The following is a 22,424-nucleotide window of genomic DNA, read 5'->3' as shown; positions in this document are numbered from 1 at the left end:
TACTCCGTTAGTATAATAGCCACATCACGGCAACCCGTTGCCAAATACAAAACATATGACAATCCGTTCAAAGCACACCATCTCACTTCATACGTGACGCCTGCGTCTAGCGTTCTGTGGCCAAAAAACCGCTTCGAAATTCCGTCTCGCTCTTCGGTGAAGTTTGAAACGTATTTCCTTCTCTTTCGGGCTCTAGGCCCGGCCCGCTTCTGACCGCAAACAAGATGGGTCTCTCTTACACTCTATCTCCTCTCTATCAGACGTGTACCCTTTATGTTAGCTTCTGTTTTAATCTAGCTATTTCCCGTCTCTTTCGCTCGTATTCAGTGGGTGTACTACTCTCCCCTGATAAGTAAAGGGTTATCAAACGCGCGGTAGCTACTGCTTTAGTAGACAACACTCTTGCTACTTGTCTTGCTCTAACCACTTCCAACTGATTATTTTTAGAATACGACGTACGATGTATGCCGTTTTTGTTAGTTAATCAACAACATACCGGCTAAATCTTTAGTTTTGGTTTAAATGTCGGCAGTAGCGGTGAACAGAAATCCCAACATCACATGTTTTAATCCACCGCGATTCATGTCGCAAAAAAGTGACCGATTCTTCCGATTCTCCATCCGCGCTCAATTAAAATTTGAAAGAAAAAAACCTACTCGCACCTGATCGGTGGATGTACTAAATGTGTGCGTTATACCAATCATTCCCCACCCCTATAAAAAGTTTTCATTCAGAAAAAGTGTTGACATGTGTTGCTAGGCAACCGACGCCGAGCGTGTAGCATGCATTTTTTTTTTACGAAAATGTGAATAAAAACTCGAAGCTGTTGTGCGATTTATATTAAACAAGTGTTTCGCGATGTACATCATACATAAAATAATATATACAATACTTTTTCGCAATGTAATAATCTTCAAATGATTAAAAGGATCAAAAAAGTGACTAAAGAACTGCAAATTCACATGAAATTAGTGCCAAATTAATTGTAGAAAACCACCAGAGTAGTTTCAAAAACGTTGAAAATGAATATTCTGTTATCACTCCCTAGTTAGTTGTGGATCTCGATGGTAAAATGAAGAAAATTAAATTTTAAATAATTGGAAATAATGTTGATAAATTTATTCATATCTGCTGATGATTGCTGATTGGACGCAATTGACAACTATGCACTTGACCAACACTCCTACTGGTACTACGGGTAGTGCCTCTTCGCCTGAGGGTACTACCAATTTGATACAAGATACTTATACTAAAATGACAAGTGATATATTGGCCGAAAGAACATTGAACGATTTTTTGAGTGAACATCCGGGAGAGCTTATCAGGACAGGAAGTCCTTTGTTCGTTTGTACTGTCCTACCACCTCATTGGAGATCCAACAAGACCCTTCCTGTAGCGTTTAAAGTGGTTGCTTTGGGGGACGTGGGGGATGGGACTGTTGTGACTGTGAAAGCTGGGAATGATGAAAACTATTGTGCCGAACTAAGAAATTCTACTGCTGTTATGAAAAATCAAGTGGCAAAATTCAATGATCTCCGGTTTGTTGGTCGGAGTGGACGAGGTGAGATTTTTGAATTGCTCTATCAACAATTTTAATATATAGTGTTCGAATATGTAGTCAAGTCTTCTCAATTGTACTGCCTTTCGACTTTTTTTCCATCCAGTCAAATCAGTACCAACATAAATCTAGAGCCAAGTTTAGATTTGTTCATATTTATTCAGCTTTGATGAATTAAGCACTAAATATATTATTGAAATTGAAGATATTGTGGCAAACATTGTACTGAGGTAATGGAACAATTCCGATAATGAACTGTGTGAAAACAAATATTCTATAGAAACATTTGAAGTGCGACTTTATGAAAAAGGTGATTTACCACATCTGTTCATTGTTATTGAAAGAAACTATGAAGAGAGGAATATATCAAAATGTTCAGACACATTATTCGACTCAAGTGTACGTTTATGTATAACAAAATTGATGCATTGTCAATTAAACCCGATTACAAACTAGGTAAATCCAAAAAGTGCTCCTTTCAAAATATGATGATAATTTTAAATTTGCCATAACGGGAGTGTACCTAGTTACAAAAATGTACTGCAAATATGATTTTATTGTAATAAGTTTTGTCAAAAAACATCACGATGTTTATTATAATAAGCTAAGAAACTGAAAGTTTAATGCACGAATTTAGATGCGTCAACAGCGAAATTGTATTAATTTGTTTCAAAAAAAAAATAACATAGAAAGATGATTCGAATTACTAGGTCTAGTTTGTAATTGAATCAACTCACACTTATCAAATATAATGATTTGTAATGCCAACAATAAAAGGCTGTTAATTTTTCGGTTCGATATCGGATACTTTCTCCGAGAACAAATTAACCAGAATAACGTGAAAGTGTCATAATTCTTTGGATAAACTTTTTTTCTTTTGTATTCTTTGTCATATCGCCCTGACTAATAAGTTTATGCAAATATTTCCCTTTTGTACTTCATGTTCCATCTCTCTATTCGATAATGTGACAAAAACTGTTTGAATGTGTTAACTGAAGTTGCTGTAAAATGATGTTTTGAACTACATTCAAATTATTCTTTCAGTAAACCGTCGAGTGCCTTTTTTCTCCTGTGCTTCTTCTCCCTTGTTTTCCCTACATGTTAGTCATGTTACTTTAGCAACAAATGCCTCCTCCTCCTACTATGACTCTTTTGATTATGTCGCCTTTTCCTACTCTGGTTGTTAGTCCGTCGGTCTCATTCACCAATGCTTCTTGTATAATTTGGTTCAAGTAGTATTGAACAATAATGATATTCTAACAATTTCTGATATGTATAACTTTACTGTCACATGCTTCTTCCTACTATTGTTTCTCAGAGAAGCATTGAAGTATAGTGAGATCCAAATCATACTCTCTGTTACTTCACCGTCAAATTTATCTTTCACATAAGCTTTTTCTGCCTCCCTTTTTTCCACTTGTTAGTTACAACCTACAATCTCATTTTCCATGGCTTCTACTATAATTTACTCCGAGAAGCATTTTAGAAAAATGACGTTCATATAGTATTGCACTTCTTCGTTTATTTCCTATCTCGCGATTTTTTTCTCCATATTTTAAAGTGATTTCAAAGTTTCTAAATCATCTTCTTTTAAGTTCGTAATCTTCTATTATAGGTTACAAAGCAGATATATAGAAACTGATTTGCGTTTCTAAATAACATCATAACATCTGACATTAGTTAAAAATTGTGAATGCTTTCTTCGTATCTACATGATTTTTTACAATGTCATAGTTCTGCCTTTCAAAAGTTTTTAGTTTGGTTTTCACAATTTAGGATTTAATCTAAATATAAAAGTCCTTTCTCTGGCATTGATTTAATATATCTCTACAAGGAAATCCTAGCCTAGTCATTATTTTTTTTAATGTCACCTCACACATTTTTAAAACACTCATTTTTCATTTTATCAGGCAGGCATTTCAACCTCTTATAGTTATTGTGTCAGTTGTATTTGTATTGTTGAAATTTACTTGGATTTTTTGTCTGTGTCTCATCGTAGTCTACATTGGATTTTTTGTAAAGTTCGGAATATTATTAATAATATTGGACCTGGAATATCTCATTATTGGGAAAGGAATATTTTAAAAAAGCACATGTGTTGCTAGTTTTTGGAAATATTAGACTAAATTATTATTATCAGACAACCTTGAAGACTTTTCTTGTTGTAAGTTTTTTTGTTAAAAATTGATGTTTTTCATCTTAACAATTTTTATAGATGTCTATACTTGTTTGAAGATACAGCTTTTGGTTGACTTTACCAATATAGAGAGTTTATCCAGCATGTGCAATGATTTTATTTTTCTATTGAAATCAGCGATAATATATTCTACGCTGGAATCTGTTCGATAAAATGGTATACTACGACTTTTTCTTCGTATTTCACGTTTTAATGAGAAGTTAGTAAAAAATGCAGATTTCATTTAAACGTTAGTTGCATTAATTCCTTCTTAGATTTCGATTCGTTGGTTTCCGTTGACACCACATTTAGTTTTTTTTTAAAGCCACATAATCGCAGGAGCTTCTACCAATTCCACAACGTCATTATTCAAAAATGCGGTATGTTTGGTATTTGCTTAGTTTCAAGCTCTATTACAGAATGTACTGTATCCACTTCCAGGTAGGTTTGTCCTTCGGTTAAGAATTTATGAGTTATGACTTGAAGAATAGGTCTTAGAGCCAACATCTGAAAGTAAAGCATCACTTTTAACTATTCTGACGGGGGCAATAATCAGACTATAAAGTGAGATGATGAATTTTCAACAACCTACTTTAATACACATAATGTCACTTAATCCAGTCCCACACAGAAAAATATCTGTAATTTGGGAATACGGTCTTCTGATATCTTATTTGTCTTTCTCTTTTTATGTGTAATATTTTCAATTTCTTTTCACGACAGTCTCAATTGTTTGGCTTGAGATGCGTAAGGTATTTAAAGAAAATTCTTGCTTTTCAAAATGGTACTCGTTCATACACTATCGCTGGCTACTTCTTTGACCATTTCGTTCCTGAGATCTTTTTAATGGCATTTTTTCTATATTTTATGCAACAAATGGAAGCCTTGTCTCAAATAACATTTCCGAAAACCAGGATTGAGAGCGAAAATCTTTTTTGCTCAGTAATCTCAAATTTGTATTTTAGATGTCACTACAAGGCAACCCACTTGCTTTTGCATTGATTCCTTTTTTTCGTACAATGCTCCTTCATTTTCTACACATTTTTAGAATTTAGGATTCTTATTTTTTTTTGAGATTATTGTCATTGTTGGATGCAAAAGATTAATTGTTTTTTTTGTGCGGTTTCACTATTACTGGAAGTGTCATCAGCAGCATCAAAGTCGGAAGTTTTTGTGTACATGTTCTTCTATACTATCAAATAGTCTGTCTTGTCTCTGAAAAGCGTCAAAGATTTCTGTCTAGATTCTCCAGTATATTTTTTTAGTTTTTAACTAGAAAAAAGCCTTGTCAACGCAGTGTACATTTAAAAAAATGTATTTGAGTTCATGAACATGGTATCAAAGAGGATTATGTTATCTTGAAAGACTATCCAAATATGTTGAACAGCCCAGAGCCTTTCAAAGTCTAGAATTCACAGTCTTGAGCACCCTGCAAACGTGGTTATAATTCCGCTCATGGTCGGGAGCAACTTATTGAATGGAAAAAAAAAACACTATCATCCGCAAAACATAAAGTGCGAAATAAAAGTTCTTAGATGTTCCTTGTCCATAATTATAAAACAAAAAAAATATATAATATCCAAAACTAGTGAAATGGCCCTCTAGACTTATCAAAGTGAAAAAACAAACTCTAAAAAGGCTCATTAGAACCATTGATCTCAATAATCGAATATCGAATGGAGAATTTTCCAAAACTCCTATCGAAATAACTAAAATAACTAGAAGTATGCATTTTCTTCATTGTTGCATTATTTTCAATTTTTTACCAGTATTATCTTAATATTCGCCGTATTATTATAAAAATTTGAACTTTACATCATTTTCCAAATTGTCATTTGGCTCGAAGTTTCATTCTTTATGTTATCAGCAATATTTCAATATCTCCGATTTGCAAGAATATTTCGACACCTACTATAAAGTAGATCACATTTATCGAGGTATTGAAAGTGAAGAAAATTCATTGGGTTGATAGTAAATAATAATGTAAAAGTGGTATGGATGGTCTTTTAAAAAGAAAATATGATGTCTCAAATAATTGGATTTTATGTATTAATTCCCTCGTATATCATTGAATATTTTTCATATATTAATACTAGAGGTATTGGAAAAAATCTGTTTTATAATTTCTTATTTGGCGGGTTAAAATTTTCAGTGCACTCCGACTATCAGGTTTTGATGAACCATAATATCTAATTCACTACTTTTGGATAACTTCATTGAAGTCATTAAGATGCAGCTAATGCAAGAGATCCTAAATAAACTTATACTTAGAAATAAAATAGAAATTACGTAACATGGACTTCTTCAGTTGGCAGTTTTGTTGCTATCTAACAATACCAGGGCTTTTGAAAGGGAACTGATTTACTACCCATTGTACAGTCCAAATTCGGCGCCGAGTGACTTTCACTTATTTTGTTACATTACAGAGATTCTTGACCACAGAAAATGAAGTAAACGAAGCAGTTTAAGACTGGTTATCCTCAAGAGCGGCAGATGTCTCGTAAGTCGTAAAATAAGGAAACTACTTTACATTGTTTCACACAAAATAATGTCATTATTATTTTTAAGGGATCTTTTCTGGAAAGTTACGTTAGTATTATACCAACTCCTATTTCAAAGAGATTTTTTCATCTAATCATTATTTGACCGTTTATTAAATGTGACTTCTCCAATTTCTACACAAATATTACTAATCAACTCTTTATGCTTATCTAGTTTATCCTTGAGAAAACTCACACCTTCATCTTATTCTAGAGATTTAAACGTCGGGATAAATAAGAAAACCAAAGGAAATCTCAAGAAAATCTAGACCTTCGACGCATGACTAAAAAGGCGGGAATATTATGCGGTAGAAAGCCAACAAGGTTCCGGGAAACTGTCAACAGATTATAAAAGTTAATCTGCCATAAAATAAACTGTTTGTCTAACCCTTTTCATTTATATCACTCTCCAGCTGGAAACCCTGATAGCATTTAATTTAAAAATAAAGTTTTGTTTAGGATTACGTTGAAAAAACATTCGCTTTTTATTTGGTGATTCTGTTTATGTTTCGGTTTTCTGGGATTTCAAAGAGAATGCACAATTTCGTGTCTGAACTGTCGGAAAAATGGGGTAAAATTTAATTGTTTTTTCTGCTTTTCCCAGTTATTTGAATGAATTTTTCTAGACATGTGTCTCGAAACAGGAACTTTGAACTGTAACAAAATACCAGGATTTTCTAAATAAATAGCAGGGTTTTAACACTCCATAATACTTATAACATTCGATAATTAACAATGATACTATCTTTTCCAATCTTGTATGTACACTGACTTAGTACAACTCCTGCTTTTCGTTGAGCCACAATACTCATTCTTACATTATTCATTTTCGTTAATAATTGATATGATGTTTGCTCAATCAACGAGATTGCCAAAATTCTACAGATTTTCCATTGTAGTTTCGCACATCTAAAATTACGAAGCAATACAGTGCCAATTTTGGGTTAAAAAGTAATAAAAAAATACAAGAAATAATGATGAAAAATTTGATTAATAAGTGAGTGATATTCTGATTTATCATCATTGCATATTTCAGGGCAAATTTAACTTCTATCAGTAAAATAGAGAAATACATTTTACCTTGAAAATAAAAGAAGCAGAACAATATAATTACGAAGTATTATAGTTTTTCTGTAGGGTTTAATAATAAATATAAGAACGAAACAATAGCTGTTACAAGGGTTACTACTAAACTTCTATGCGTTTGAACCAATTGTCCAAGCATTTTTTCCATTTTGAATCCATTTAGGTACCTCCAATACATTTTGATCTACGGGAAAAAGAAAAAATCGTTGGGTGCCAGAAAAAGACTGAAAATCAATGATGATTTCACCCTTCAAAATCATTTTTGTTTGAACTGATGTGTAGGAAAATATATTTCTTCAATTTAACAGTTCTAGATTATTTGATGATGTTTTACATTTATCGGTTTTTGTTTTCTCCCATTTCAATTCTTTTCAGTGCTCAGGGCACGTTTAAGCCAGCCAGCAACATCGTGACGAATTCAGTTTTAAGAGGGATCACATAAGAATTAGAGGAGAGAGTCAGTTGCTCAGAAGACGTGAGCCCTGATGACTTATGATATTCTGTGTAGACGTGAAGACGCACGGTTTCCAGAAAGACGTTTTTCTTTCTGAAGACGTGAAAGATGTAGAGACGACGGCTTGCTTAAATCCAAAACTTGTGTAGATAAATCAGATTTTTTTATTTTGTTACGTCTATATCTCCAAAGTTTATTTTGCGTGTGTTATAAACTTCTCATCTAGCCCGAAGAACTATTCCAAAATACTCTAGACAACACGACCTAAAGACCTAAATCAGAATTCTTCAGATGTGTGAGAGCTCGCATTGTCGTGATGGAGTATGATTCGTTTTCTACGATTTGTTTCCCTGATTTTCTCCAGCACTTCCGGCGAACAAATGCTGCCAGTTTTTCAGAAAAAAAACAGCGACTATTTGTGCTTCGTGCTCGAATAAATTTTGTTTAGTTTCGGGTTCATTATAGACGTCTTTTGAAGCACCGCATTTGAATTTTCTCAGCATTTCTTTGCACTAATCTACACGAGCGTTTTTTAGCGCTTGTCAAATTATTCGGTATATAACATGGACATATCTTTTTGATAAACGAATGTTCATGCAATATTGAGTAAATTCCAATTTCTCATGACGATCTGGTAATATCAGTTTACGTACAGCATCGATGTTTTCTAACGTAACAACCCATTTTTGATGACCCTTATGTCATCCTGCAGAGAAGTGCGATTATGAATGAATTCGGAAAACCAGCGAAACACGGTTGCTTGAGACGTCGCTTCATAATCTTAAGTCGAAACGATTTGATCAGTACACTGCTTCAATCCACAGAAAACCATCGCACGAAAATTTTCGCCATTTAATTCCATATTTTGACCAAGATGAATGTAAATAACTCAAATAGTACTCGCGTGAAAACACGATCTGAGTTCGTTCATCATAAAAAATTATGGCAAAGCCAGATTTGAAATATTCACATCAATGTTGTTATATTTCAAAACTTAATCTTTGAAATACATATCAATACCTGAACACGGCTGGTCTGTGCCGTATACAAGAACTTTTTGTCGGATTTAGACTATTTTCGGATGATCTAAATTCGCTATTATACTCAACAGATGATGCAAATTCGTTGTTTCTTCTATGGAGAAATAAATTGGAGTTTATTCATGACATTTAATAAAAGTAACTTCATGTTATTGTCAGCGTTTATTTTTATTATACACATAATTGTTTGATATCACAATTTGTATGTTATATTATTTTTCACATTTTATTCACTCAAAGCCTTTATTGTTGTCTTTGCTCATATAAATTTGTCAAAAATAAAAATGGTATGGGTATGCTGCACTTCCTTTTCCCCTTCAACCAGTCTACCAGTTTCGTTTGGAATTGTTATACCCTTGGCGTTACACAATGTCCAATTGTGATGCATGTGAGGGAGTTCTACCTGTCTTCGATGAATTTTTTACTATGAAATCTAACACAGCTTTGTGGGTAAGGTCATAACAGCAAACAGAAAACTATTTTCATTTTAAATTTCATTTAAAACCGATAATAAATCCAATAAATAATCATTTGGACTATGAGATTACGTTTTCCCCAATCAATTGTTGAGTAGTGTATTCATAAGCACACGTCACCCACCACAATTTCTTGGTTGCTTATTATTCTCTTTACTTTCCCATTTTTCTTTTCAAAGATACGGCATAGTTCATACTAGAAGATTTTCGTAACTTCTAGACTACAAATTCTTGAAGTGCATTTGTGGTGATGATATTTTAAATTGATTATTATTAAATTTGAATACTCACCAACTATTTTAATATAACGTTCGATTCACATTGAAAATATTCGGGAGCAAGAATATTTCAAATAAGATTGAAACATAATTGCCCACGTATTCCAAATAGCTTATTAAGGAATTAACACTTGAAATTCCGGAAAGATTATATTTTGAATGGATAAATGGATGATATTTTTGGAATTTTCGATTGGCTCTATGGAATGGGAAAAATTCATCAGTTATTTCACAATATTTTCGTTAGTTTTTGAATTGATGTGATGCCACAAATTATTTTCTGAACAAAATAGATTCGTTCCAAAGAAAAATATTATTTCAACACTTCAAATAAGGGTGGAGTTATACTTAAAATATATCATTTTGATGTAAAAAAAGTGGGGTGCTTGATGTCCATGCTGTTATTATTTTATATTGATAGTTACTATTATAAGTAGTATCATTATGAAATTATCTTAGAAAACCACCCACGCATTTTTACAATCAGATGTGCGAAATTTCAAATACATATATACACATACATATACAGGGTGTTTAAAAAAAGGTGATCCCGTCTCTAGGATCGATAGAAAAATAAACGGGGGTTTGCTCAGCAAAAATTTTTCTTAACACCGTCCGGAAACAAGGCAAAGGGCGTAGATGAAAAAAAATATACACATTACACAACATGTTTTGAAAGCTGATACATCCCATGAATTTTGTTTTTTGACTCTCATAACTACACGGTTCGTACCAAGTTGTATTCAACATAACTTTTTCAATACTAGATGTTTTAAGCAACATATCGAGTGAACTTAAACACTTAAAAAATTGCGACTGAGTGCTGGTTCATTGACTCATACTGTTGTTTGTTTCATACTTAAACATTCACTTATTCGAGATATTCTATATATGGAGCTTCACTGCACTTTGATAGGAGGTCCGAATCGATGAATTGGTAGAGGTGCAGAAGCTTTAATACATTGGCCTCCTCGGCCAAGCGATTTTGATCCCTTGGATTACAGAGTTTGGTGGTATCTTAAAGGAAAAGGAGTTCAACGTCACTTTAATGATCTCATAGCTGACTCTCAACTTTTTAGAAGATCAAAGGATTCTTTAGAAAAAAGGATAAAATTCTGTATTCGTAAAAACGGAGTCATTTTGACATTTTGAACCTACTCTAGCCTTTTTTTCAAATTTTCATCTTATGATTTTCTGTTTCATCAATGCATTTATCATTACTTCATACTAGCATCGGTTATTACTTCATAATTTACAAATCAAAATATTCCGAAATCGATACGGTATACAGGGTTTTATCAAGAGTACTTTTTTGGTGTAAAATTGCATTATGTTTAAATTTACTTGAAATTTTGCTCAATAAATCTAATATTGTAAGAGTTATGCTCAATATTACTTGGTACGAACCGTGAGGCTATTGCCCTCTATGAGAATCAGACATAAAAACAAATTCATTGGATGGATCTGATATTCATTGGAAAAAAGAGGCTCCTTTTATACACTCTAACAAATTTAAAATGTCATAGATAAGCTTTAGACAACCCGAAGGTTCCAACCACTAATTTCTTTGTTCATTGATAACCACCAAATCTTCTCCCTTTCCTTGATAATGGCTTCAAGGTGGGAGGCAAGAAGTCGAGAATTTCCAGAATTCCAACTCCGTCAATTCAGTTCTGTTCTTCTTAATCCTGACCGCGGAAACCTCTCATTAATAGCATGTTTTGTTCCAACTATGACTGTGGTTTGTTGTTTATGCACTAATAGAACGAGATTCAATCAATTCTAATTATAGATATGACTGTCATCATCCTGATTACTTTTTATTCTAGCAATCATTCCCAATTAAATTCAATAAATTCATTCAATGTGTGATTTACTTCATATAAACTTTTACTATATTCTTTGTGTTGTTAAATAGTGAAATTTTGAGCTGTAGCTCTGATAATTCCATCCAAGTATATAGGAATTATTTATCAGATCCATTATGTTAATTGATTTTGTAACAAAATCTCATCTAGGCAATAATTGTGACATGGATCGTGTAGATTTGAATTATAGACCTGGTGAAAAAATTATTGCGAGCATAAATAATAGACTGAAATGAATTGTGAAAAAAAAAGAGGTCTGGAAGGAAAATAGACATTAAAACTTTGATGGACAAGAACACGGCGGCAAAGATGTACAGAAAGAATATGCAGAATTAGAGTGAAAATTTGGGATCTGGCAAAAATACCTGGCAGATGGAATAATTGAATAATTTGTCCAATATTCAAGAAGGGAGATTAAAGTCGATGTGAAAATTTTAGAGGTATACCACTTCTTGCTGTGGTGTACAAAGTATTGGTAAAAGTTGTGAGAAACAGATCGGTACCAAAAAAGGATAGTCGAGAGTACCAAGGACGCTTAAAGAGAAAAAGGGAAACTACAGATCAGATTTTTACCCTTAAGACGATCATGGATAAAATATGTACACCTATTGCGAGGTTGAGCCACATTAAGACTCCCTAATTTTTCTGTCCCCAATCTCTTTTTCTCAATCACTTGATTCGTATTCTACTCAGGTCTTCCCAAATATTCGAAGGCTTGTACTTATCAAATTTTTATTTAATTCTTCCATCCTTGAATTGTCTGCCATAATCTTCATTAATGTTAACTTAATTTTTTCTCCCTCTGTTTTCAGTATCTTTAACATAATTTCCATTATGCTTCTTGTGCAGTTGTTGTACCCCCGCTGTTTCTGAAGTATGTGTTTCTTTAAACGTGTTCTAGCAATAGATTGGAGATAGTGAGTCACATTTTTCTACTCTTTCATTAATTTTGCTGGATAGTACTTTTTATTCTTCTATAGTCAAGGTCATCAGCCCTCTCAATGGCCCTATGTACAATATTTTTGATGTGAAACTAAGTTAGAATTTCTAGAACCGCTGTTGACATACATGTTGAACACACTGTTTAAGCTACCACTACACCATCACTAAGAGACTGGAGGTAGGTTACTTTCGATCTCCAACGGCGATAACTTATAGAATCGCGCGTTGGACTTTGGTAATTTTGAGTATTGATGTGGTAGCATAAACAGTGTAAATATATTTGACCATCTGCGAAAGAAAATATTTTATTTATATATTTGCTATGATTAGGGGGAAATTACTGGTTAAAATAACAACGACCAAAATGGATTTTCAAGCTTTTTATCAACTTTTAGATATTTCCGAACCAATTTTGCAATATTGATTTAAATATAATGTATTATTGTCGGATGAATGCAAGTTTATCAAACTTCCTATCATGTCAAGTATTTCTGTCATCAAACCTAGGTGTCCGAAGAAAAAATAAAAATGTCTTTACACAGTGTCTGTCTAAAATTTTCAACTTATGACCATTTACTGGAAAGGTACCCGACTTGCCTGAGCAAGACATACTTTGCAGCCGATTAATTTCAGCGACAGTTTGACAGATCGAGCTCGGGTTCATAGAATTAAAAATGTTCTAAATAATGGACACTGCAGTTTGTATAATGGATATAATTCAAATGAAAATACTATAACAGTAGGAAAAATGCAACGTCGCACAATATCGTCCAGACTAGCACTCATGACCTAACCACGCGACCGTCAACGCATTTTCGCTATAAATCCTTAAACGACAAACTCGTATGAAATCATAATTGATCTAATTGATAATATTGTCACAAATTATCATCATTATCATATTATGTGACTCATTCACTTAATGTTGATGTGACTGTGTTTATACCTACAATTCGAAGGTTCTAGAAATCATTTTAATATATAAAACGGAGCTATAGCAGCTGTAGTTTACTTATTCAACGATTTGATATCATAACTAAATATTGGGACAGTGAGAAGTTTATATCAATAAATTAGATTTCAAATGTGTATAAAAACATAAGTGTATAGCATTATGTTTTTTCGTTGTTTCCATTTTTTGAATCAATATAACTCTAGTAGACTAGTTTGAATAATTCTACTAAACAGATAAATATATTAAAAAGTGAGCTGAATAAATGTGGTGAAAACGATTACTGATAATAAAATAATTCTGAAATGAATCTGATCAAATGAATGAAATACAAAAGGACTTTTCTCGTTTTCGCTATCGTTAAAAACCCCAGATGATCCACAATTGGCAATTTACCAGCAGATAAACGCTAACAAAATTCCAGCACCATAAATCATAGAAATTGAAAATGCAAAACACATTAACTCAACCAGATTAAGCAAAAAACTGGCACAAAAGAGCTTTTCCAATAATCAAAACAAACATTGAGAGATAGTGAAATACACACAAAATAACAGGCAATAATCTGTCGGTCTGCCAGAGTCCACCGAGTCCGCCGTTAGCTGGTTGAGTCGACAATGGAATACAATCGATTATACACTCCCAACGTTTAACGGCTCTAACCACTTTTGGATGTCAATCAATTCCCTCGATGTTTTCAAATAAATATATTTTTTTAATATAATTACTTTATCATGGGTATTGAAACATAACTGAAATAAGCTTAATTAACGTTTGCTTGCCTGAAATAATACTAAAAACAGACAAAAAGGGAAGGATGTCGGTCTCTCAAATTAAATTCAAACGATTAGTTTTAACAACTTTATATTTAATGCAATAATGTCATTACTAACAAAATTTTACAATCAAAATGCAAAGTTTAGAAGCAAGACTGATGAGAATCCATTGGAATAAATGGAAATCCTAGGCTGCGGTATCGGGCGAGTGAGGTACGTGAGGTAGTACATCCCTCCCAAATTCACTAATTTTTCCAAGGTTCGCCTTGCACAGTGTGGTCTTGGTTTGTGGAGTTGCAGTATAACGCTGTTGAAAATCGCTGGGTATTTTTCGATTTAACAATCCCTGAACTAACAGCTTGAGTTATAGCTCAAGGAACATACAGCATACTCTTTTATCACATAATTATTACAAGGGTAATTTGGACTGCCTATGAGCTTACTGTACCTTTTGGTGATCGATCTATGTTTTATAAACATTTATTTCACCTAATTTCCAAGCTTTCATAAAACAGCTTCATTGTTGCTTCAAGCAAACCGTTAATATCATTTAATAGGTCCTCAAGTACCGTTTTCTGCATAGTTTATGCATAGGAGTTAACTTCTATCGAAGGGATCTATAAGTAGTTTAAAACTATTCATATAAGTTTCGAAAGATTCGATGGGAATAGACGAATTAGCCTAGTTATTGAATTTTTAGCGTAAGGTCAAAACTTTTGGTATCTATAGCCGCATTTCAACATCAGCACGATAATATTTCACCCATCTTTGAGTCTTATATTTCACTATCATCAGGTGTAGGTGATAAACTTTCAATTATAACTTGAAACTAAAAAAAAGTGCGATATCTGAGGAAAACGGAACATTTACTGAAAAAATTTCAAACTCAAAATTGGTTTAAGATCATGGGCGTTAATCACAAAATAAATCACACCACTATAAACAACAGAGAATTTATTGGATTTAATGTCATGACAAATTGAGCATTCAAAACATTGTAACAACAAGTCAAGATTGCCATCATGGTCTTAAAAAGCAATTGCTCAATCTTATGAAATGTATTGTTTGCTTTGGCCTATTAATATTTTCATAACAACACTGCTAAACTTATCTATGAAATTATTACAGCAAAAAAAATCATGAAATCGCATTAGGTCGTTGATTTGACTAAGGGTTTTTGGAAAGTTGAAAACAAAACTTATATTTATCCACATTCTTTCACTGAGAAGTAATTCTGAATTATAGTACCAGTAAGAATTTTGGTTTATTATCAAAATATTTTCACGATAATCAAAATGTTTTTCACGTAGTCAGAACTAACCTATTCTCAGGAAATTTGACAATGATGCTGTAAAAGTTATTTTTTTTGGAGAATCATATAAATAGTTGAATTTGCTGACATTCAATAAGGGTGGAAGTTATCTTAGGAAGGGTTTCACAGTAAAGTAGATATAGTTGGGTTAGGTTAGGTTGACATAGCTTATTAATCTAAAAGAAACAAAGAAAATTGCATCGAACCGAGATGCGCCACGACATCAGTGACCTGGAAAGAAAAGATGGAGAACTCAAAATAATCACAAAGCTCATCGAGTAGTTCATGTAGGTCATTTTTCTTTGAAAATCATTCTATTCTTTCAAAAGATAATCGCCACTACAATTTCACTTCGAGAAACAAACCATCTATAGAAAATTTCTCAACACTCCGCTAAAAACTTCGATAATTTCCACAAGTCAAGGACGTTTAGTATTGAAGGAGCGAATAATCACATCAATACATCAAATCAATACAACAACAGTTGTATCATTGGTTTAACATTCCTCTCACAGAGGATTTTATCTTAAATAATAATTATAAATTTCATTGGAGTGAATACCAATGTTTACATGTCATTCAGATATAATGATTTCCAATATTCCATGGATTAATCATCACTACTAGATATACTCCTACGAGTAATGTCAATTTCCAGGAAAGTGATATTGGTTTTAACTAATAGAATCCAATATTAACAAATTTTTCAAAACATAGCTGCTTGTTTGTATTAATTCATTTTATGATTTTGATTGAAAAAAATGACATTTTTATACTTTTTTTCCGTTTTGTAACAAAATTTTGGTTTGGGTGAGAGTAGTTATATAGAAATGTCGTTACGAATCCTTTAAGGACATCATAAATGCCTGTACCCGTCCTTGGCATTACCAAGGACCTACCAAAACATTTTTACATGCGAGTTATCTGATGTTTACTGGAATCAGAACAGGTCCGAATCTACAACGTTGCGAAGAGTTTTCAAGTTTACAAATTTCTATATGTTTCTCATCATTTTATTTCCAACCATAAATTTTACTACAATATCCTGGTACAGTCCTGTGTTTTGCAAATTTAAAATTTTATTGCGATATATGGAGATCAGACGAGGATAACCAGCAAAGCTTTTTTTCATTGCCGCTTAATGAGATTGTGGATTCCATTAGCCATGTAGGTGAGCTTTTGGTGAAAAATGCACACTACTTGATATATTTAACCCTTGCTATTAGGGTTTGTGTATCGCCTCAAACATACCGCTTTTAGATGTGCGTTTGGGTTTATCAATCGATTTTTTAACTACTGCTTCATTCTGTTAATTCGGCTATTTATTTATTGACTACAGTTCACAAATTTATACACCGTGAATCCATAAAGTAACGAATAAATTCAATATTAGCTATAGAAACTGTGATACGCGAGCGTTCTTTATTTTTAATCTATGATGCAGTTTCTAAAAATAGAACATCTCCTTTTATTTAATATGTTGATTGAAATTGGTACAGAGTGGATAAAAATAAGAGAAAATTCACAGTTGTAGCTATCCCTAAAACAGTGATAGTATTTTTTAACTTGAATTGCAATTGTTTCAAGTCTAACAACAATGTTTCTTTTTGTATTTTCTCTCACTGATGTGATGGTGACAGATGAATCACAAGGCTATCAATGGACTTTCGTTGATCTACTCCTTTGAGATACTATACCATGCCTATCGCCCGAAAGTGTCTCTTTGGTACGGCCCTACATGTTTTTTCAGCTTATTCGTTTAATTCTTTGTCAATGGGAGTCGTTACCACTTTCTAAGCAAGACTGTCTACTTCTTCATTGCCTGTTATACCCGGGTAGCCATATTAAAGGTCGTTTACACTTCCGCGCTAGCTTGGATGGACACTTAATAACCTTGAAGGCAGCTTGTCTACCAGAGAGGTGCATTTCGAGCTAACGAAAGATCGTTCTCAATCCCTGATTGGCGATCATTGATCACCACTTCGAATTGGATGTCTGTATCCATAATTCTATGCATTTGGTACGTACTGATGTCAGCTTTATCACTTTTAGATGTTTGACCAGTCAGATTCCCTAGCTATAATTTTTCTGCGTGAATAAATCTGTGGACGCCGCTATATGCTACTTTTTTCACTATAAGGTGAAGATGGCAGGTTCAGCACCAAGACCGTAGAGGGTTATGTTGATACGATCCTTGTGCCCAAACCCAAGCCTTCAAATCCTGTTCAGTCGTGTTACATTCAATGGAAAACCAAATCGTAACGATAATCATTGACACAGTTTGAAATTTATGAAGTTATTAAAAAATAATAACAAATAAATGAAAGAAATAGTAGAAAATTCGGACTCATGTTTCCGTCAAATCACCGTCGACCATATTTGTTTTATTCTCCTTTAACGTGTTAAATTATACACATTTTCCTTACGAGATTTAAACATACCAGAAAATTATTGTTCAATTTCATTGTTCTCTTTACATTTTTATATTATATATCGACCGAATTAGATGATTTTTATATTATGGAAATTTCAAGATCATTCAAAATATCGAAATATGTGGAACACTTCCTGCCACTCTACCAATTTGATCCAAATCTCTCACTACGAAATATATATGGAGTTATAATAACCCCAGTCTTAATCCAACCTCCCATCCTAACGGTATTGATATACTCTAATTCCTTTAATGGTAAATTTTGTGTAAATCCCACATTAATCATTCAAAAAGGAAGGGTTGGGACTGTGAGATTAAGATTTTCCAGCCAGCACTCAAGAAGATCAGCGACGTGTAATTAACAACGTAGGAGACGTTTTCAGATCGAAATGCTGATGCTTCTAAATAATCATCTACTAATCTATTCTCAGAATGAGGAATTTGCAATAGAAGTGTACGGGTATGTGCAGTTTAAAGAAAACACCAAGAGATTAAAAACTGTGAATGAAATTTGTATATAAAGGGCGAATAACGTGTATTTATTTGAAAAACGTCGATATATTCAACAATTTTTATCACACTGTTATTTGAAAATTAGTTATGGCTACCATGTCCGAAAATTTGAAAATGGAACCTTCTATATTGAAATCTTCGTGGAGAAAGATGTAAAATTTTCACGCGTTGAAAGTTGCTTTTCCTTACTTTGGGCCAAAAACGCATTCGAATGAAAATTTCTAGGGCCTCACCAGCTTTAAGCAAAATGTGTCGTGTCTCAGTCATAGCTATAGATTAAAATCTATCTACTATACACTTCTGAAATGGAACAATAATCAAGACATTGGATAGCTAAGGGCAAGGCTACTCCAAAACTCCAAGCTACAATCATCAGAAAGTTGTAACAATAAGAGGAGATGCATAATTGCTTGATAAGGTGAAGGAAGAAATTGCAAAAACTCATTTGAATAAAATGAATCGGGACAATGCATTATCTCATATTTCGGTAATCGCCAAGGCTAAAATTCATGATTTGCATTTCGAATCCATAGACCACCCGCCGTATTCACCAGATCTCTCCCCCTTGTGACTCTTTCCTATTTCAGAGTCTCAAATTTCCACTTGTGAGAGAGGTTATCATTAGACGAGGACGTAATCACATATATAACGCTTAATTTGGAAAGGGATGAAAATTTTGGAAATGGAACTTTTCATAAGTTACTAAAAATATGCACTATATAATAATTTCCTTCAAAATGTCACTGAACCTTCTCCAAAATTAAACGGCTATTTTTATGTATAAATTCAAAACAATTCTTTATACTACTGAAATATATTTTTAAATATTTTTGCAAGACTCTTAAATATCAACGATGACAATAAGTGCCACTGTCTCACTGAATATATTTTATCGTAAATGAGGGCGTCAAACTTTTGCGTTTCTAAAGCAGCTGATAGACATAACACCCCCGGTATACCGCATTATTGTCTGTGTGGCCCTAATGTATTGAACACGCCATCTATTTGGTGCCTTGTACAGAGTGTCACCAACTCTATCGCTATGGGGTGATTATATATTTTGGAATGTTTCCTTCGACACTCCATTGAAAACATATTTTTCAGTAGCAGTTCGCGAACAGTGACTTTATTCTTGTTTTCAAATATTTGGTTTTGTTTACAAAATTGTCTCAACTTATGAGTAGCTCTGTGACAAAAATTCAAATTAGTCTTTGACAAAGTCAACCCAAACTACGTTTCAAACGTTTCGGTTCTTCTTTATCCCTCGGACAAAAGTCGGGTGGAGTGGAGGTTTATGTACAGTTTTTTTCTATGTTTCATTTGGATACTAGAACCAAAACAGAACACAATTCCTATTATATCATGACGATGAGCGGAGCAAAACTTACTTTTATCCATTCTACGCTCAAAATGCATGCTGCAAAATGCACTTCATCTGAAATTTCATAAATGTATTCAGCTGATACCCATGCTCCACTAGCTGACATTACAATACTGAACATTCTATTAGTTGATCAACTCATCCTGATTCGAAAATTGATAGCCGATTTATAGTTTCATTTCAAGTATTTTCTTATATAAGTTTATTATTTCAATCGATTGTTGACGATGAATTAGTTTCAAACAAGCTTTTGAGAAACTCTATAAACATTTTGCAATTCCAAAAATATGTAGTATCCACCAATAAAATCATTCTTAGTGCAATAACTAAACATGATAATTTAAAAAAAACCATAAACTTCACTCAAATGGTTTAGATCTCTTTTATCATTGTCAGTTTTCTTGCTTCTTTGTATGCGAATCATTTCTATGAACTCTCTTTTTTGTTTTTTTATTATTCAATGTATGTGTTTTCATTTCCATTTTACCAATGTGTATATACGACCCTGGATTGCCCTCTGCGAAGTTAATGCGTGTAGCCACGAGCTCCGGCATCAGCGGTCGTTTTCGGGTAGCGGTGGCATTCCACATCCAAGTGCTAACTGTTCCAATGACGACGGCTTCAGTGGCTAACCCTATGCCAACCATACGTGGCTCACAATGTGACCCTTTGATTTGCCTAAAACTCACCAAACTCTACCCGATAGATTTTCCTAAAACATCTAACTACAATTCACATTGTTGAATATGACATTAACCAGAGCTGGGTTTAATTAAATTGATGGTAATTATTATGTTTGATTCGGTAATAGTAAAATGAAGGAAGTCAGAATCGGTGTCGTATCACAAAACGCAGGTTTTGGTTATATGTTTTCGTGAATTAAAGGTTGTATTACCATCTAAAGATTTATTTTTTTTGCGAGGTAGACAATTTAACAACGAGGTTTTGTAGTTCACATTCAAATTCCGTATAAGTTTTTTGAAACAGAATTCAGCTGGTAGAATTCTGTTGAAAAACTATTGAAAAATAATCACTTGACTGCTAATCATGGTAAACAAACTTATATTGGAGCGTTTTTAAATAAAATTTGAGGAAACTGAATCATTTCGTGTTATTGTTAATTTAATATACTCGTATCATTAATTGAAACATGATTACAAGCATTTTCTGGGAGTGACTTGTACAGTTCACAAGCTAACCATCCTCATAAGATCTATCAAAAGTAAAGATCCGTAATACCGGTCGATGTTGACCAGATAAGATAGATTTCAAGCAATTTTTTCTTCGAAATTTGAATCAAACTGTGTACTTTTCATATCTGTTTTCTATACTCCACCAAACAAATAAGATAGTTTGTTGTGAAAAAAATTTCGTTCTCTATTACAAAATTTTGGTTAAACTCTTGACAATTTACTCTAATTTCCGATACTTGTAGACTCTAAAATGCCACACTGCATATTCAAATATTCAATTATCCGAATAATTCAACACGGTTCATTCCAACCATTCCAGATTGTAGAAAACATCAATCTAGATACACTTCACCACCAACACTCACGATTACACTTTCTGATGCGAGTTTCGATAACCAAGTTATCGTCTTCAGAGACTGAAGATAAAATAAGATCTAATGATTTGACTTACCCGTTTTATACTGAATTTTCTCACCAATAAACCTTCTCCCAGATAGAAAACCTCCTAGCGGGAATCTTCACATTTATTCCTTGACCACTAAACTGTAGAGCGGTTTAAAGAGCACATAGATCATTTAAAATATGGACGTACAGGAAAATCAGGTATTGCCGTTTAATCAGCCAGTCACAATCATGACATAAATATTAATAATGTGAAATTATATCCAATAATAAATTGATGGATCCATTTGAAAGCATTGGAATTGCTAGACGTGAGAGTAGCTTAAATAGGGACAAAGGGCCAATTCATTACAGCCCACTCTATAGTTCAAAAGTGTGTGAAAGTGAAGGAGGTTTTCCCTCTGGGATTGATTTTCGTGGGAAAAGGTTTATTGATGAGAAAATTTTGTATAAAACAGGTAAGTTAAGTCATTAGATTCTAGTTTACCTCCAGTCTCTGAAGACGATAACTTGGTTAACAGATCGCACGTCAGACAGTGTAATTGTGATTGTTGGTATAGTGGTAGTGTAAACAGTTTATTCAGTATTAATATCGCCAACGGTTCCAGAAATTCCAGTTGATCAATCTAAAGTCGATATCTCTGTCATTAGTTCTTTCTTATTTAATTTCTTCGTACTAGTGTGAATAGGGCATGAAAAATTCTTCGTTAATTTTTTTTGGTCAATAATTTATTGCTTTTACCAAATCAGAACAACAACAGGCGTCTATTCCTACCCAAAAATTATTAAGCGGCAAGTTATTTACTAATCTTGAAGGATGTATTCAAAAAAAATATTATCTGAAATTTTTCATCTAGTAAGTTTATTATATTCGTGTGATTAATTACAGGAGATCATTTACCATCTCCAGGATCTATTTGAACGTTGAAAACTGAATACTTCATCACAACGAACTACAACATCTCTACCAACAATATCTGCAATTTATTTTTCCAAAGTTTGAAATGAAATTAACATAATTATTCTACTGGTGCTGCTAAAGA

General features: G+C 33.2%; 1 protein-coding gene across 2 annotated transcripts in view; it reads left to right on the top strand.

Annotated features, from left to right (window-relative positions):
• Positions 1-509: 509 nt before the first annotated feature.
• LOC130898735 (runt-related transcription factor 2) overlaps positions 510-22,424 on the top strand; it is a 58,881-nt gene continuing 36,966 nt past the window's right edge. For both annotated transcript variants that reach the window (XM_057808217.1, XM_057808219.1), the window contains exon 1: positions 510-1,561. In XM_057808217.1, coding sequence (XP_057664200.1) covers positions 1,135-1,561 — 427 coding nt within the window. In that variant the 5' untranslated portion in view covers positions 510-1,134. The remainder of the gene's footprint in view (positions 1,562-22,424) is intronic.

This window comes from Diorhabda carinulata, chromosome 10 (assembly GCF_026250575.1).
Source record: "Diorhabda carinulata isolate Delta chromosome 10, icDioCari1.1, whole genome shotgun sequence".
In the NCBI taxonomy this organism is placed as follows: domain Eukaryota; kingdom Metazoa; phylum Arthropoda; class Insecta; order Coleoptera; family Chrysomelidae; genus Diorhabda; species Diorhabda carinulata.
This window is presented reverse-complemented; position numbering and strand designations above follow the sequence as displayed.